A 17842-nucleotide genomic window follows, 5' to 3' on the forward strand; every position below is an offset into this window, starting at 1 on the left:
CTGAACAGGTCTTTCTCTCAGCGGGTGATGAGGTCCTTGTGCACCGTAGCCAGATCCGGCATCACTCCCTGAACAATGCCCTAAGAGTATAATAGATGTATGTATAGACAGAATAAATGAATGAGTGAGCGAGTGATTACATGAAATTCTAGTACATATTCTATTAAATAAACATATAATACCAGTATACATTGTGATTAAGATGCAAAGAGGAAAGTGAATCCTAAAAATTATACTACAGTAATGAATAAACAAAAACGTCTTTTAAAATATTTAGGAGACTTCTTTTGTTCAAATTTGGATAACGTAAATCCTCATTAAGAGGTTGCTTCCTCATTGTTTTGTGTTGAAATATGAGTGCAATTTCCTGTCCCCTCACTAGGGTTGGTTTCTCATCTCGGTGCAAGCAGATTTATCCAGCTCCTCGGCGGACAAGATTGTCACCGAGATCTTGAAGAAACATGGGTAAGTGTATGATTAAACATGGGTAAGTGTATGATTAAACAATAAAATAAGATTTTTATGTAGATGACATACTTTGGCATGATTGTCAGTAATGTTCACAACCTTTTATCGAGTTTAGGCTATATGAATGCAATGAAGCAGAACTTTATAAGAGAGAGAGAAATGAGATTGACACAGGGTTTCCTCTTCTCTGAGCAGTGGTAAAAGGATGTCAAAAATGATATTTAGAAAGAGTTAGGTAAAACTACCAATATGCAAAAGAGGAATATTTATGCTCCATTCCCTTTTTAGGAAACCTCATATTGGCAAACTGAATTAAGTGTTTGTGAAGAAATCTACCAGCTCCCAGCTGTAGAGTCATCCTGTGCCATTTCCTGGTTGGTACGATGGTCTCGTGATACTTTTTATGTCATCAGAAATAATGTGAAATTTGGAAATAGGATATCCAGTATTAATAAGTATTAAGTCATAATTCTTACTTAACAAGTGGCTATCAGTATCTGGCACATAGTAGTCTTAATAAGCAGCTATTAAACCGATCAATGAAGGGAAGGAAGTGTTTCCTATATCCTGTAGGAAAACATTGTCATCAATGATTTGTACTATTTGAGGACCTGGTTAATAATAGATATATATTTTTTTAAAGATTTTATTTATTTATTTGCGAGAGAGAATGAGAGACAGAGAGCACGAGAGGGAGGAGGGTCAGAGGGAGAAGCAGACGCCCCGCTGAGCAGGGAGCCCGATGCGGGATTCGATCCCAGGACTCCAGGATCATGACCTGAGCCGAAGGCAGTCGCTTAACCAACTGAGCCACCCAGGCGCCCAATAATAGATATATTTTAATACACTGGGGATTATCTTCTTTTGGCATTTGGTAAAAATTCAAGTCAAAATTAGAAACTTATCCAAATTTCTCAACACTGGTTCTAAAAACAATTTTGTCAAAATTTTATTAAAGTAGTAAAAATGATATCTGAAAAGAGGTATGAATAATAAGAACTATGTATTCCATTAAAATCTCAGAAGCAAAAAAAATCTCAGATTCACACAAATTAATTCGACAGCTGTTATCTGCCGAGCTTGGTATCATATGTGAAATGTTGCTGTACAAATTACACTCTGAGTGCCCCTGGCGTCCCCGCTATGTTCTGGGTAGATGGCCGAAGATGATCTCCTCTCAGGACATGTAGGGAATAGCACAAGGACACCTGCAGACTAGCAGTGTGTCATTAAAACAGTACCATCGTCCAATACATAGTGAAGGCCTCCCATGTGCCATGAACGTTATGTGTGTTCTCACTTTATTGTCACGATAACTCTCTAAAGTGGGTGTTAATTTTACCTGTGAAGACTGAAACTTAGAGAAGAAGCACCATGTCACAAATCCCCCAAGGGTTGTGAGAGCCTTTCAAAAAGTCTCCAGAGCCACACGCATAACGACAACCTCATTACCACTGCTTCTGTTATCCAAGAGAGGACACTCTGTATCTGCTTCATCAAACTATTTGATCTTGTGATGGTTATAGTCAAGGTTGGAAATGTTTTTACAGAGAAAGAAATTCATTCCAACTTTATAAATCCTCCTAAATTTATGTTTCCCTTTTATCCATCTTTTTTTCTTCCTTAAAAGAAAAGATGCATACTTATTAAGATGAATAGAGGAGGAAGGGGCACCCACTGCCAGCCCCTCCCCACCCCTGCCCTGACCTCTCAGTCCTGGTCCCAAGGAAGGATATTTTCATGGTTGAGGTGTTCTTCCCAGACATGTGAGCCTAGTGATAGGTGGGACCCTGTGCAGCCATCGGAGAGGGTTCCATCCTCCGTAGCTTATTCAACTCTTTGTGCATCTCAGACTTTTTTCTAGTGTCATTTTCTGTCTTCACTTGTATCCTTTAGAAGTCCTTTTAATGAGGATTTTGGGGTCAATTTTCTCAGTGGTAGTTTATCTTAAACTGTCCTTAATTTTGCTTTGGTTTTGACATTTAGTTCTGTTGGGTATGTAATTATAGGATGACATAAGTTTTCATGGCCATTTGGAAATATCAACCCACTGTCTCCTGGTCTCTGTTATTACTTCTGTGAAGTCCTTTGTCACTCTACAGTTCATTCTTTATAGGTACTCTATTTTTTCTCTCTGGCCCTTTTTTTTTTCTTAGTCTTGGTTCAGCAGATTCATTGCAGTGTGTCTAAGGAATGTAGATTTCCATCTTTGTTTTTAATCCTATTTGGGATTTGCTGGGTTTCATAAATCTGAGGATTCCATGTCCTTCATCAGTCCTGGACAGCTGTCAGTCATTATCTTTGCAAACATTCCCTATTTTCTCTCTTCTGTCCCTTATGGAACTCTAATTAAACATATGTGGACCTTTTCACTTTATCCTCCATGGCTCTTTGGTTTTTTTCCCGTCTCTTTAACACTCTGATAATTTCATATGATTTCCTTAGATCTATCTTGCAGTATGTTAGTTTTCTCTTCAACTAACGCTCATCAGCGAGTTAGTCCCTGTGTTGATTTTTTAAATTTAAATTATTACATTTTTTTTATTTCTGGAAAGTTTATTTCAATCTTATTAAAAATATGCCAATTCATCTTTGTTCCTTACATCTTGTTCCTTACTCATGAGTTTAAATTCCTTCCTTTATTTCTTATTTTTAAAAAAGATTTTATGTATTTATTTGAGGAAGAGAGAGAGTATGAGAGGGGTGGGGAGGATCAGAGGCAGAGGGAGAAGCAGACTCCCAGCTGAGCAGGGCTCGATCCCAGGACCCTGGGATGATGACCTGAGCCCAAGGCAGATGCTTGATCAACTGAGCCACCCAGGCGCCCCTCCTTTATTTCTTATTAAACATACTTGTTTTGTGTTGTATATCTATTAATTTTATTCTAAAGCTCTTGTGGATCTGCTACTCATCTTCCTCATTTTTTGATGAATCTTATAGTGGTTAATGTGTGTGTGTGTGTGTGTGTTTTAATGAACTCATATTTGTTAGAACTCTGTGAGGATTCTTTTTTTATTTAATATTTTCTATTGAAATATAGTTGACACACAATGTTACATTAGTTTCAGGTGGACAACATAGTGATTCGATAACTCTATACCTTATTCTATGCTCACCGCAAGTGTAGCTACCCTCTGTCACCACCACACAAGGCTCTTACAGTAACTCTAACTCTATTCCCTATGCTGTACCTTTTATCCCTGTGACTTATTCATTCCTTAACTGGAAGCCTGTATCTCCCACTCCTCTTCACCCAGCTTTCTCACCCTCGTGCCCCCTCCCTTCTGGCAACCATCCATTCCTTCTGAGAGAATTCTTTGAAGCCTAGGTTGAGAGAACTTTCCTCAAGGGATGATTTGTATTTACTTCTTCCAGGTGCCTAGGATGTTTGTTTTTTCATATGGCAAACTTTCATTTTTGGCCAATTCATTTTCATATTGTTTACATTATTTATTGTTTGCTTTGGTTTCTATGAATTTCTTTTTATATGTGAGAAAAGAAATAAAATCTTATCAGTTCTTAAGAAGGTCTATATGCTCCATCTGCAGGTAATTTAGATGATGGTTGGCTGTCAAGATTCTTTATAGCTCATCCCACAGAGCCTTTGATTCTACTTTCTAACTTTTTAATTGCAATATAACATAATGCAGAAAAATGCACATATCCTAAGTATACAGCTTGATGAATGTCTACAAACTGAACACGTTCATGGAATGAACACTCAGAGCAAAACCAGAATATGACAAATTCTCAGAAGTCCCCCTCATGCCCTTTTCCAGTCATTACCCGGCCCCTCCCCCAAAGTAACCACTACCTGACTTCTTTTTTTTCTGATATTTAAATGTTTAATATGATACTTTATAACCAAATTAAACAAGGTTTGTCCACCTAATAGGCAGCAAGCCAATTAAAACTGTCACTGAGTTTTGCAGTGAAGAAAGGTAGGCTATTTATTAGTGTGACACCACCCAGAAGAATGGGGAGCTAATAGTCTAGAGTCCTGAGCTCCCCAATGGCTGGCAAGTGAGGGCTCGAAGGGCAAAATTTGGGGCAAGGGTCTTTGAGGAAGTGGGTATCATTGAGTGGAAGCCCATGAGATCATGCTAGCAGGGGTCTCCTGAGAAGGTGGCCACCGTTTTTTTTGTTTTGTTTTTAAGATTTTATTTATTTATTTGAGAGAGAGAGAGTAAGCGGTGGGCAGGGGGAGAGGGAGAGAGAGAGAAGCAGACTCCCTGCTGAGCAAGGAGCCTGACATGGGGCTCAATTCCAGAACCCTGAGATCATGACCTGAGCTAAAGGCAGATGCTTAAACCACTGAGCCACCCAGGTGTCCCAAAGGCGGACACTACTGAGTGGAGGCCCATGAGGTCATGTTAACAGGTGCTCTGATCCTGCTTCATCCAGCCCCGTGAAGGTCTTTTCCATCTCAGGAGACTTAGATTCTGAAAAATATCTTTATCCCTTCTGTTAGAGATTTCATTTGGTACATTTAGTAATTATATATTTAAGGTAGTGCTGATTAACTACTTGTAAGCTAACGGGGTCGCATTCCTACAGGCTCCCTGGCGGGCCCAGCCATACCTGCGGGTGGTATAACCTCTAGGGTTCATTCTTTTTCTTTAAGATTTTATTTATTTATTTGAGAGAGAGAGTGAGGAGAGAGAGAAAGAGAGAGAGAGCACAAGCGGGGGAGGTGTAGAGGGAAAGGGAGAAGCAAACTCCCCACTGAGCAGGGAACCTGATGCAGAGCTCCATCCCAGGACCCTGAGCCACCCAGGCTCCCCTCTAGGTAGGGTTTGTTCTTGCATCTGGACTGACAAGATAGATGCGGGCATCAACAACACATGATTTTTGCAACATTGCAGACATATCATGCTACATATAGATCAATCTCACAATCGGTTTTATCTACATTTTCTTCCTTACCACATTATGAGTGGTGAAAGATAATTAATTTCAACCTTGAAATAGTTCACAGAGGATTCCTGAACTCAACAATAGACTCTTCGAAGCTCAGCCTCATGAATCTTAAGAACTGGGAAATTGTTTTGAGTATGGTAGCAGGATATATGCTCCTTTTAGCCATCTATTTCTCAAATCAAGTGCAGGAAAAATTAGAGCCTAAGTTAATCCGATACATTCTTCATTACAGAAAAGAAATCTATGGGCACATAACAGCACATTGTTACTAAGTGCGAAGACATGATATGAGATGATGATTTTTACAAGTTTATTTGAAGCCTGTGTAGTCTAACAGACAATATGAAAGTGATGTTTTCTAGAAAACATGTGGTCACTTTCGATCCAATTTACCGAAGTGATTATTCACAAATTATTTTCTTTAATTAGATCTGTTATTATGGCTAGAAGACTTGTACTAATCTATCGGTGCCACTATTTCAGTAGAAAATAGAAAATAATTCTCTTCTTTCTCAACAAAGCTGGTCTGCATTGCTGCAAAAATACCTCAGCTTTCTTTTTTTTTTTTTTTAAAGATTTTATTTATTTATTCATGAGAGACAGAGAGAGAGAGAGGCAGAGGGAGAAGCAGGCTCCCAAGGAGCAGGGAGCCCGATGCGGGACTCAATCCCAGGACCCTGGGATCATGACCTGAGCCGGAAGGCAGACACTTAACCATCTGAGCCACCCAGGCGCCCAATACCTCAGCTTTCTAAGGCATTTTTATGCAAAAAGCAGAAAGCAAAATGGTTAAGAGTCAAGAGGCTTTACTTAACATTCCAACCTAGGATTGTGGCCAAGTTCTACCAATGATTAAATAGGTATTTCCGGGCTAATGGCTTAATATGTGGCTCAATTCTTTATTTGTAATATAAGGTTATAATAAATAGCACAGAATTGTAGTAACACATAAATTATAAAAAACATGCATGCCATTTTAAATGGTGCCTAGCACATAGAAAGCCTTTAATAAATGGACCACTGCTCTGATTTCTAACAGTGTAGATTAACTTTACCTACTTTTTAATCAGATAGTATATATTCTTTTGTGCCAGTCTTTTTCTATCACTCTGCATTATGTTTCTGAGCTTCAACTGTGCTATTGTATGCCGCAATAATTTGTGCATTTTCATGGATGTATAGATTTCAATTGTGTTAATATTTACTTATCTATTTATTTATCTATTTACTTCCCTATTCTACTACAAGTGCTCATTCCACTTGGGGGATAGTACAAATAACGCTACTATGAATATCCTAATTCTAACCCATGTCTTTCGTAGCACTTGTACGTACTTCTGTTGACCATATACCTAGAAATGGAATTGCTGAACCACAGGGTATACGTAAGTGTCAAAACAATTTTCCAACCAACAGTATATAAAAGTCCCAGGCGCTCTACATCCTCACCACAACTTGGTAATTTCTGTCTTTTTCATTTTATTTATTCGGGTGGGTGTGTAGTTGTATCTCGTTGTGGTTTTAGTTTGCATTCCCTTGATGACTGATGAAGTTGAGCACATAGATTCAGCACGAGTTCATGGCTGGTGTGCAGATCGCAGGACTAAACTAAGAGTGTAGACTCAGGCCCCATTCCCAAGTGAGGTCCAGCCAGAGGCCATGAATACTCAGGGATTTTTCATCATGACTCCTCACGGAAACTTGCCAACTTTCCCTGCTGTCTGTAAGGAGCTGTCCAGTTTGTTGTTTCTTAGGTTCATTTTTCTAGTTCACCTTTTGTGTGAGAGCAGAGGCTCCAGGATCCCCACACGTGTGGGATAGAGAGAACCACTTCCTGCGTGTGTCTGAACTCCGTCTCCAGCTTCTCTGCATTAGAGGCTCTAGTTACTTCTTCCAATCCACATATGCCTCCAGACGTCCAGAGTTTTTTGCTCACCTACCTTCCTGATCTCAGCTCCCACTTCCTTTTTTCCATCAGTTTTTTTTTTTTTTTTTCCTCTCTGGAAGTTTCACCTATTGATTTAAAAGGTTGTTTTTTCACATTTTGTTCATATTTCTAGGTGTGGTAAAACAAGAAGACTTGGAGAATTTTAGTTCTCCACTTTGTTTTAAGAGTGACATATAAATAGATACTCTGAATATGGTTTTTTCTTCTAGCAGAACCCTTGTGGACTTGTGGTGGGAAGGCCTTGGTGGTGCTCAGGGCTCACTCATACTTGGAAATGGGTGGTTTGGGTGTCATCAAGCACACAACAAGTTCTCTGCATAGTTACTCTACAGAGGGTCCTGTGAAGCTCCCCATCACATAAATCATCCAAAGCACTAATAGGCCTCACTAGCAAAGGAATAGAGACAGAAGTATTTCTCTACTCTACTATGAAGAGAAGGATGGGGTCTCTGCTCCTATGTGAATCTATAACATCAGACCTTTAAAAAACTAAGCTAATAAACAATCAGGTACAAAGGTAGACACTGATAATGACAAGATCTTGCCCAGAATTAAGAATATTCTGCCCTCTCTTTCACAAAAGTGCAGGAAAGATAAAGTACCCATGAAGGAAGCAAAAGGAAAACAAAAGAGGTAGTGTTGTCTAATTATTTATGAAGTTTTAGCAAGCTGCTATATTCTAAAATATTTCACTTCATTAAATTTCTTGTGACAATATTTTCTCGGCTAATAAGCGGATAGTGAAAGTGCCTCATACCTAGATTGCATACGAAATTAAACATTTGAAATCATGTAACTATACAGTTTATCATACAACTCAAAAGCATTTACTGATTACAAACAAATCATTACACTTGCCATTTTTATTAGCTCCGAAAATAACGTTGTAACTTTAGTTTTGTGATCATGTCCGGTGAGAAATAGAATTCCCTCTAATCTTTCACCTTGTGGGTAATTCTTATTTGAAATAGACTAAAATTTCTCAGCTTGATTTCATTCACTGAAGTCAATTAAATAATTTCCCTTTTTAAACACCTTTGTTATAATTTAATACATTTTTGATATCTTCAAGAAATGAAGGAAAAGAAGATTATTTCAAAAGCATGATGCATCTGCTAAACATCTAAACTATTCTAGTTCATCTTTCATTACAGAAACAAAGGCATGGTAAAAAGAGATGTTAATCTCTGTGAAAACAAAGCCTTCTATGTTCATGTGTGCACCAATCTCCTGAGTTTTGTGAAGAAAAACAAAATGGGGACAACACTCTGTGGATGCTGAGGGATGACCCGGTTGGTCCCTGAGGGTTCTTCATCAGCATTCTGTGATAATAAGAACGTGGACTTCTGCTCATTAAAATCCACTGGCCATTGTGACTAACTGTCAGGAGGCTGGATTCTGACTTCCAACCATTGATATCTTTGTGAAAATTGGTCTACATCCACCCTTTAAAAGCACCAATGAATGCATCAAAGCTTTTGAAAGCGAAGAAAAGTGGACACATTTTAATAAAAAAGATGTTAAAAACAAACTGGAAGGAGACAAAACTGACCTTGCTATTTACCTCCTAAGAACAAATGTAGTTCCCACCTTCATACGAGAAAATGAACAGCACGTGTATTGAAGAACAGCACGACCTGGATCACTATTTATTTCCGATTGTTTACATCTTTGTGGTCATAGTCAGTGTCCCAGCCAACATCGGATCTCTATGTGTGTCTTTTCTGCAAGCAAAGAAGGAGAATGAGCTAGGAATTTACCTCTTCAGTTTATCACTCTCAGATCTGCTCTACACATTAACTCTCCCTCTATGGATTGATTACACTTGGAATAATGACAACTGGACCTTCTCTCCTGCCTTGTGCAAGGGGAGCGCATTCTTCATGTACATGAACTTTTACAGCAGCACGGCCTTCCTCACCTGCATCGCCGTCGATCGGTACTTAGCTGTGGTCCACCCTTTGAGGTTTTCTTTTTTAAGGACAAGAAGATTTGCCTTCATGGTCAGCCTATCCATCTGGGTATTGGAAACCATGTTCAATGGTATTATTCTGTGGGAAGATGAAACAACTATAGAATATTGTGATGCCAAGAAGTCTAATTTTACCTTATGCTATGACAAGTACCCCCTGGAGAAGTGGCAAATCCGTTTCAACTTCTTTAGGACATGTACAGGTTATGCAATACCGTTGGTCATTATCATGATTTCCAACCAGAAGGTCTACCAAGCCGTGCAGCATAATCAAGCCACGGAAAACAGTGAAAAGAAGAGAATCATAAAACTCCTTGTTAGCATCACATTGACTTTTGTCTTGTGCTTTACTCCCTTTCATGTGTTGCTGCTGATTCGCAGCATCTTAGAGCATGATGGGAACTTCAGTGAACTTATTTTTAAAGACCACAAGTCTGGGAAGCAGATTTATAAAATGTATAGAATCACGGTTGCATTAACAAGTTTAAATTGTGTTGCAGATCCAATTCTGTACTGTTTTGTCACTGAAACAGGAAGATCTGATATGTGGAATATATTAAAATTCTGTACTGGGAAGCTTAATAACTCAAAAGGGCAAAGAAAAAACATACTTTCAGTGTCTACCAGAGACACTGTGGAATTAGAAATCCTGGAATAGAAGCAAAGAATTTTTTTAAGGTACACAGTATCATATCATCAAGATTACATTTAGAAGAGGAAATCAAGCATGGGAGGGGATGAAGTGTTCCAATTGAATATTTTAATCCTCTTCAATGAAAATCTTTTAGAAGTGTATTGTATGGTTCCCTGACTTTTATTAAATTGAATATTAAACAAAATTTGATATTATCCTAATGACTCTAGATCATTATTATCGATGGCAATTGGTTTGTTTTGTTTTGTTTTGTTTTGTTTTTTTATCCATGCTATAACCTTTTAGAGGTTAGTAGATGTATGGAACTCTGTGTCCTTGATTCAGTGAGCTTCGTGTCTGGTTTTCATGATTTTTGTCACTCTTTCATGGATTTCAGACCACCAACTATCACTTTTCTAAACTGTATGTATCTGTCTCCAACAACCCTAACTACTACATACTGCTTCTAATCTTCTCATTAGGTAACAAATATTTATTGAGCCCCCCCTATGTACTAGGCTTTGTGTTAAGTACTGGGGTTACAAAAGAAATGGTCTCATGAAGTCTTATGAAGCTTACATCAGTTTGGAAACCTGGTAAGACCTTTTATAAAGAAAAAGTAAATAGGAGTCTGAAGGCCTCTTCCGTGATATAAAGCTCTGAGCCACATGAATGCTCTTTCAGCTGCTCAGAGACCTTCTTTAGTTTCTTTAAAATCATAATTTTTTTAAAAAAAATTTATAGTTGAGCACAACATAGCCGAAATTACCAGAAGTTTAATGTTTAGACAAAAAGACATATTATAGGGCGCCTGGGTGGCTCAGTTGGTTAAGCGACTGCCTTCGGCTCAGGTCATGATCCTGGATCCTGGGATCGAGTCCCGCATCGGGCTCCCTGCTCGCCAGGGAGTCTGCTTCTCCCTCTGACCCTCCCCCCTCTCATGTGCTCTCTCTCATTCTCTCTCTCTCAAATAAATAAATAAAATCTTTAAAAAAATAAAAATAAAAAATAAAAAATAAAAGACATATTATAGACAACTTATTCCATTAAATCTTACAGTCGGGGACTTCTTTTTGGACTTAGAATATTTAGAGATTCTTGATATCATATATTCTTTCATGTTTATATTTTTTCATTGTGGAAATTACTCTCCCTAGTTTTAAGCAGGCATTCATTAAGTAAACATTTTTATGAACCAGAGTATTTTTCCAGATTTTTAAGGATTTTTTTTTTTTATCATACACTACATTCTCTCCTTCTTTCTCTTTCCTGTTTCCTATCTGTTCCTTCTACTTCCCCTCCCTGCAAAATGATCTGATAGCAAATGTCTTGGTACCATGTCATGCCCTCACATTAGAAAACAAACATCCTGGGAACAAGAAAGACTATATCTTTTCAATAATAAAAACAGTGAGTACACAAACTGACTACATTTTCTATTAAGGTTTTCTGTGATGGTTTAGGTACACAAGAGAAAACCACCTTGCTTTGAGGTCACTTGTGTATTCTCTGTTCTTTGTATTTTTCTGATCATAAAGTTTCTGGAGAATTAATAGATTCTATCTGGTTACACTGAGATACATTTACATATGCTTAAAAGCTAAAGATACACCATTAAAATGAAGAGTTTAGGCTGTTTGATTCATTATTGATAAATTATTGACAGGCTGTAAGTTGAATGCTTGTAACTAAGAGATCCAAAAACAATTTTGCCCACATCTGAAAACTCAGGTACTGATTAAATGTCTTGTCCAAGATCATACAGTTAGTTGGAAGCAGGGCCAGGATTGAACCCCCAAATCCTGACTTCCCTCCAGAGTTGCTTTTCCTCCTTTATGCTTATTTTTTTGTTTATTTGTTTTTAACATCTCTACCCTTTCTTTCTTTAGGGATGCAAAAGGTTTATATGCATGAAGAATTGTTCAGGAGAGTCATTGGACTTAGATCAGGATAAGGGGGAAAAGGAGAGTTGTTTTATTAATGAATGCCTCTGGAAATATAATAAATCATATGGATAGTAACTAAGCTCATCTGTTACAGAGAGCTGGTTAAGACTTTTCCTCAGTTGGTTATATAAAGAGATGGAGCAAATACAAATTCATGGCACCCTTAATAAGAATGTCCTACCTAATGATTAACAACAGGATCACTGATTTAGAATGTTGTAGGATAGGTTAAAAATGAACAGGTGGCCAAAACCTTCGAGCAGCCTATCCATCCTGTCTGAGCAGGGCCGGTCTCAGAGAACCCATGGTGGCAGGATGATGTCCTGATTTTAGGGCAAAGCACTCTAGATATGATCCAAAATTTTCTACAGTCCCACCATTGGAAAGTTAATCCTTCAGTTTTGAAAAGCTTCTCCAGTTCCTAATTACAGTCCTCCACTAACCTGTAAGTATGTCTGGAAGGAGAAAGACCCTATAGCTATTATCACCTGGGACTTGTTGGCCGAAGACCCAGACTGGAACACCACCGACCACCCACTGTTTGACCTTAAAGAATTTTTGTGTTCTCCCTAAGGCTCAGTTTCCATACACTGCAGGGGCAAGAGTAACACTTGCTTTTAACAAGTAGGTGTGAAAACCATTTTGTAGAAGGTGATGAGATTTCTAGATGTTCATTATTAGTTATTCTGATCTCTATCAGGATTAGTGGAAAGCTACCCAAGAGATAGAGAAGTCCCCAGGACACTGGGGTAGGAATGTGGCAACGTGAGCTGACAGGAGCTGGCCCCAGCACACCACTGCTGGGGTTACTTTTCCAGGGGGCTAAACACATCCCTTAAGGTAACTTAAGGGCCTCCGTTTTTTCTGGTTCTGGGGCACATTCTCAATAGTGCCTGTTCCGGGGAGTTCACAAGGCTGAGGAGATACACACTGTGGACCTCACCATGAATAGAGGGGTGGACACCCATTTTTAATTTGTTTAAATTTCTGACTTTTAATTTCCTTATTCAGATTTATTTATTTATTTATTTTAGAGAGAGAGGAAGGAGCATATGTGCAGGGAGTGGGGGAGGGGCAGAGAGAGAGAGAATCTCAAGCAGACTCCCCGCTGAACGGGGAGCCCGACATGGGGCTCGATCTCATGACCCTGAGATCATGACCTGAGCCAAAATTAAGATTCAGACACTAAACTGACTGCACCACCCAGTCGCACCTATTTTTTAATCTAATGAACTCAGACATCTTAGATAGGCCAGTGAGGAAACTGAGCACAGGTTTTTAAAACCTCCATTTTTCCTACCTCATCTGTTGTTTTTTTTTTTTTAAAGATTTTTATTTATTTATTTGACAGAGAGAGACACAACGAGAGAGGGAACACAAGCAGGGGGAGTGGGAGAGGGAGAAGCAGGCTCCCTGCAGAGCAGGGAGCCCGATGCGGGACTCGATCCCAGGACCCTGGGATCATGACCTGAGCTGAAGGCAGTCGCTTAACCAACTGAGCCTGCACATAAACACATAAAACACATAAAACACATAAAACACATAAAAAATAACCACCTCGTTTAGATCAAATGATACAGCCTCATCTCCGTAGGGGCAACCCGAGCAAATCAGCTTCCTCAACCTCATTTATTCCATTTTCTCTTTGCTATTTAAGCCATAAATTCTCCCCAAGACATTATGTTTCCATTCTTTAATGTTAGGATCAGATAAACAATTATTTACCAATTGCCTCTGTTGACCTTGTGAACTTGACTTACTTATTTTGAATTATGCAGTACCAATTCTAAAATAGAATCTGTGGTGCATGGCATGTAAGTCTTTCCTTTTGCGACACTTTTATCTCGCCCTGGGCCTCCTTTAGTCTAGCCAACACTGTCATCATTCTGTCATTTATGCATGGGGTCTCTGTTCTTTCCTGGCTAAACCCATCCACAGGTTGCTATGGGAACACGACAGCTCCTGTAACACCCTGACCCAACAAGGCCTTTGTGATAAGAGACTTCTTTGTCTAAATCCATCGGGTGACCCTGCCATGCATCGGTAGGCTGTTCCTCCAACAGTCACACCCACACACAAATAACACATGTTCATTGACACAAACAACCTGCCCCATATCACAAAAACAAACCAACAAAAATTCCTGGGATCTTTTAGCACATGTTTGTACTATTGCGTAAGATGCCTAATACCAACTAGGAGAACACATATTACCTCCTTAATTTCTGAAATAATGCACCTTGTGGGTGTTTTCATTTTGTTGTTTACTAGATCAGCAGTCGGGGGGACATTGTGGAGATCCTCCCTGCCTATCCCTACCTCCCTTCTCTTTCCTTCAGCCAGAAGTGGCTACCAAGGACTATTCTGGAAAATAATATTCTGGAAAAATCCAATTCTGACTGGGTTGTTTTATTTACATTTCTGGGCAGACACTTATGGGGGAGAATAACAGGAGGTTAATTTAAAAGAAATGAGGAATGTCCTATGTTGTTCTTTGTTCATAATATAAACACCTGATTGGATTCAACTTAAAAAAAAAAAAAAGTTGACCATTCATTTCTTTTATTCTTTGGCATTTCATACAGCTTAAAGATGGAGCACAAGGTGACTAAGTTCATGTTATTTAGTTGCATTAGCTGAATGCCCCTTGTTTGCAGGAATACGCAATGGCAAAATTAGGTCAACCTTGGGTGAGGGAGAAGAAAGCCATTCAAGAATTCATCTTCCTTCCCCAAAGATCCTTTCTTTGCTACATCATCTGTCCCTGGCCAAGAAAAATCACACAGAGGCCTTGCCTGTGGCCACTAGATGTCGATCATGTTCTATTTAGAACCTTGTAGTTTCCCAGCTAACTGCCACTCCCAAAGAGCGAAGTACTGTAATGTGATTTCTATCCAAGAAACAAGAAATATCCCCTATAAATTAGAAATGAAAGTGAAATTCAGTTTGCATCATTTGTTTCTCTGCTTTCTGGAAAGCTCAGTGATCATCAGGTAATTTCACTTGGTTTAAACTCCATGTATCATTTTAGTATCATTTTTTCCAGCAACTCAAATTGGTCAGTCCACATGGAAGAGAACATAACTGTGTAGTTTCTGCAGGATGTGGATACAACTTGGATAACTGGTCCTTGTTTGCTTATCTAACCCATGTAAGAAAATACCCACTGCCTTTCACATAAGTAGAAACAAAATATTTGAGCTATCAGAGGTTTGCAATTTTGGGTGGTTGGGTGGCTCAGTTGGTTAAGCGTCTGCCTTCTGTTCAGGTCATGATCCCAGGGTCTTGGGATCGAGCCCCGCATCGGGCTCCCTGCTCAGCAGAGAGCCTGCTTCTCCCTCTCCCTCCTCCGCCTGTCTCTCTGCCTACTTGTGCTCTCTCTCGATCTCTCTGTCAAATAAATAAATGAAATCTTAAAAAAAAAAAGAAGTTTGCAATTTTGTCTACTATGATAAAATTATTATCTATGAAATTCAAGATGTAATTCAATATATGTATGATTTTCAATTTCAAATTTATTATTGTTATATCTCAGCACTAAAAATGTATTTGTTATTTTGAATTGTTTGAATCTGTTCAAAGAACAGTAAAGAAAGAAGAGTAATGAGGTCATAATTTACTAGCATTTGCATATCATTAAACATATAATGACATGTGATCTGTTTCTTCTGCCTATAATTTTCTTAAGTCCTTTCTGAAACACCAGTGGATTTTTACACATTTAGGAATAGGTTATGATTCCTCAAGTGACGTTGCAATTATGTGTTCAAAAAGCAAGCCAATAAAGAAACGAGCTAGGGAAGTTTCCATATTGTTCGGTGTAAGCTTGAGAATAAAAATATAAATTTTGTTATCTAGGAAATGTGTGCTCAATTAATTTAGAATCAAATACAATCAAGAAATCTTGCTCTACAATGATTTGACTTGCCAGTGCTATGAAAAATATTAACATGAGCTCTCGGCATTTCATTGATCTTTGCTGGACGTATAATTGAACTCATAAACATCCTTCTAAAAGAAATCTTTTCAAAATTATTGTAAAATCTCTGGTCTTGGCTCCAAGACTATTGACACTTACTTACAAATGGATTAACTTGGAAGCCCTGATTTCATTTCACAGTTAATTATATCACATCAAAAGGATTAAAATAATGGACTAAAAAGTGCCTCTGCAGATATGCCCCCAGAGAAGGGTACCATGAGACTTTGGAAGGCTGCACGTGAATGCCAGATTTATTAGGTTCTATTAGTGTTTTTAAAAATATTGATAAAATATTGATTTAAAAATATTGATAACTAAACACTATCCTCTCTCATGCCATTCACCCTTTCATGGAATTGACACTTGCTGAGGCTAAGGAATGCGGTTGTGAATCTTCAGGACAATGCCTTCAGTATGTCCCTGGCAGTTCACCAGAGAACGGAAAGTGTGACCTCTGTGTTCAAAGGGACTACAGGAAAGGCGGATCCACTGCATTGTAGCATTTGCCCCATCTTCCCTGGATTAAAAGATTGCCAAAGCAAAGCAGGGTCTGAGAGAGGCAGACACTCTCCTTCTTGCTCTACAGATCTTGTTCTGACCCCTAAAAGGACTACTGTAAAGGGTGTTCTCACTGGTGATCAGGATTGTTTGTTGAGTGAATAAATAATAAATCAATTAATGGAGGGAACCAAGAATGGTACAATTTCACCCTTTGTCCCAGCCCCGGAGTTGAGTATCTGAAATCCTTGGAACAATTTGTATTTGGGGTTGAAAATTTTTAAGATTATATGGGAAAATAAGTTTAAGGGAAAGAGTTTCCTTTTAAGAAAGCCTTAGTTAACATTTGTTATATTTGTTAAAACAGAAACAGATAGGGGCCCCGGGGTGGCTCAGTCGGTCAAGTGTTTGCCTTCGGGTCAGGTCATGATCCCAGGGTCCTGGGATGGAGCCCCACGTCTGGCTCCCTGTTCAGCAGGGAGCCTGCTTCTCCCTCTGCCTGCCACGCCCCCTTCTTATACTCCCTCTCTATGTGTCTCAAATAAATAAATATAATCTTAGAAAAAAAAACAGAAGCAGATGCTATCAATGACATTTTACTCATCTCAAATTGATAAAAACAGGAAGTGTCATGTTGATCTCCATCTATCATCCCTTACTCATAAGGAATTTTAGGATGTTCATTCCCTAAATTTTTAGTAAGATGTTAAAAAATTGACTTGATCTTATTGCAGACTCTACAATGGCATGATTCTGTTCACTGATTCAGTGCTAAAAAAAAATATTGCTGCCTTTTCTTCAAGTCTATTTAATTTTAACTCCCAGCCCGGATACCGCCAAGCTGTAGGAAATTCTATCCCCGTCATTCCTGGACTGCCCTCCTCTTTCAGGTTTATACCAGAATCAGGGAGGTTGACATGATGCTAAGAAAATAGAAGACGCTAGCAATCACCAGGGACGTTATCTAAGCCGTCATGGTCCTTTGCACCTCACTGGTTCTTTGCTGCCTCCCTGACTATCCTGGGGCACAGGGCTCATTGACAAGACTGAGTAGAAGCCGGCTAATGACCCAGATGCCTGTGCATCAGGTTGACTGACATTCTCTTCAAAATCCAGGTAGTTGGCTTCCGGAGTGCGACGTGCACCTGAGTTAAGCCAGTCAAAGCAGCCCAATGCCCTGGACCAACGCTGGGTTGAGTGGTGGGCACGTGACCTAACTGCTTGTAATGCTGGGACAAAGGCTCTTGCTTTTGCTCTGGATGATATGTGCCGCGGATGAGGTGCTGGAATCTCGGTGGCCATCTTGTGGTTATGAAATAACCACCACGTGGAAGAAAGAATTCAGGGAATCACAGAGCCCTGGAGCTGGGTCCCATGATGTGATGAGTCTCTGCACATTGCAGCTACATGAACCAAATAAGACTCCTTGTTCTTCAAATCAACCTGAGTCAGTTTTTTTTTCCCTTTTTAAAAC

The 17842-nt window shown here is 39.1% G+C and overlaps 1 protein-coding gene across 3 annotated transcripts; it reads left to right on the top strand.

The window, feature by feature from the left end:
* The first annotated feature begins 383 nt into the window (after positions 1–383).
* On the top strand, positions 384–10624 carry GPR65 (G protein-coupled receptor 65). Of its 3 annotated transcripts, XM_045901365.3 has the most exons (3): positions 390–465; positions 757–842; positions 8491–10624. In XM_045901365.3, exon 3 carries the CDS (start codon positions 8941–8943, stop codon positions 9964–9966), a length of 1026 nt encoding a protein of 341 aa, XP_045757321.1. In that variant the 5' UTR covers positions 390–465; positions 757–842; positions 8491–8940; the 3' UTR covers positions 9967–10624. The 3 variants fall into 3 exon arrangements, with proteins under 3 accessions (XP_045757320.1, XP_045757321.1, XP_045757322.1); XM_045901364.2 differs by lacking the exon at positions 757–842 and having other exon boundaries at positions 384–465; XM_045901366.3 differs by lacking the exons at positions 390–465; positions 757–842 and adding an exon at positions 6031–6773.
* The last annotated feature ends 7218 nt before the right edge of the window (positions 10625–17842 follow it).

Source organism: Mirounga angustirostris, unplaced genomic scaffold, assembly GCF_029215605.1.
Source record: "Mirounga angustirostris isolate CCGP_5_RB_7025 unplaced genomic scaffold, mMirAng1.0.hap1 SCAF_9, whole genome shotgun sequence".
NCBI lineage: Eukaryota > Metazoa > Chordata > Mammalia > Carnivora > Phocidae > Mirounga > Mirounga angustirostris.

Bases quoted from the DNA above. Each gene is read 5' to 3' on its own strand.
- GPR65 (XM_045901364.2), top strand. From the start codon at position 8,941: ATGAACAGCACGTGTATTGAAGAACAGCACGACCTGGATCACTATTTA.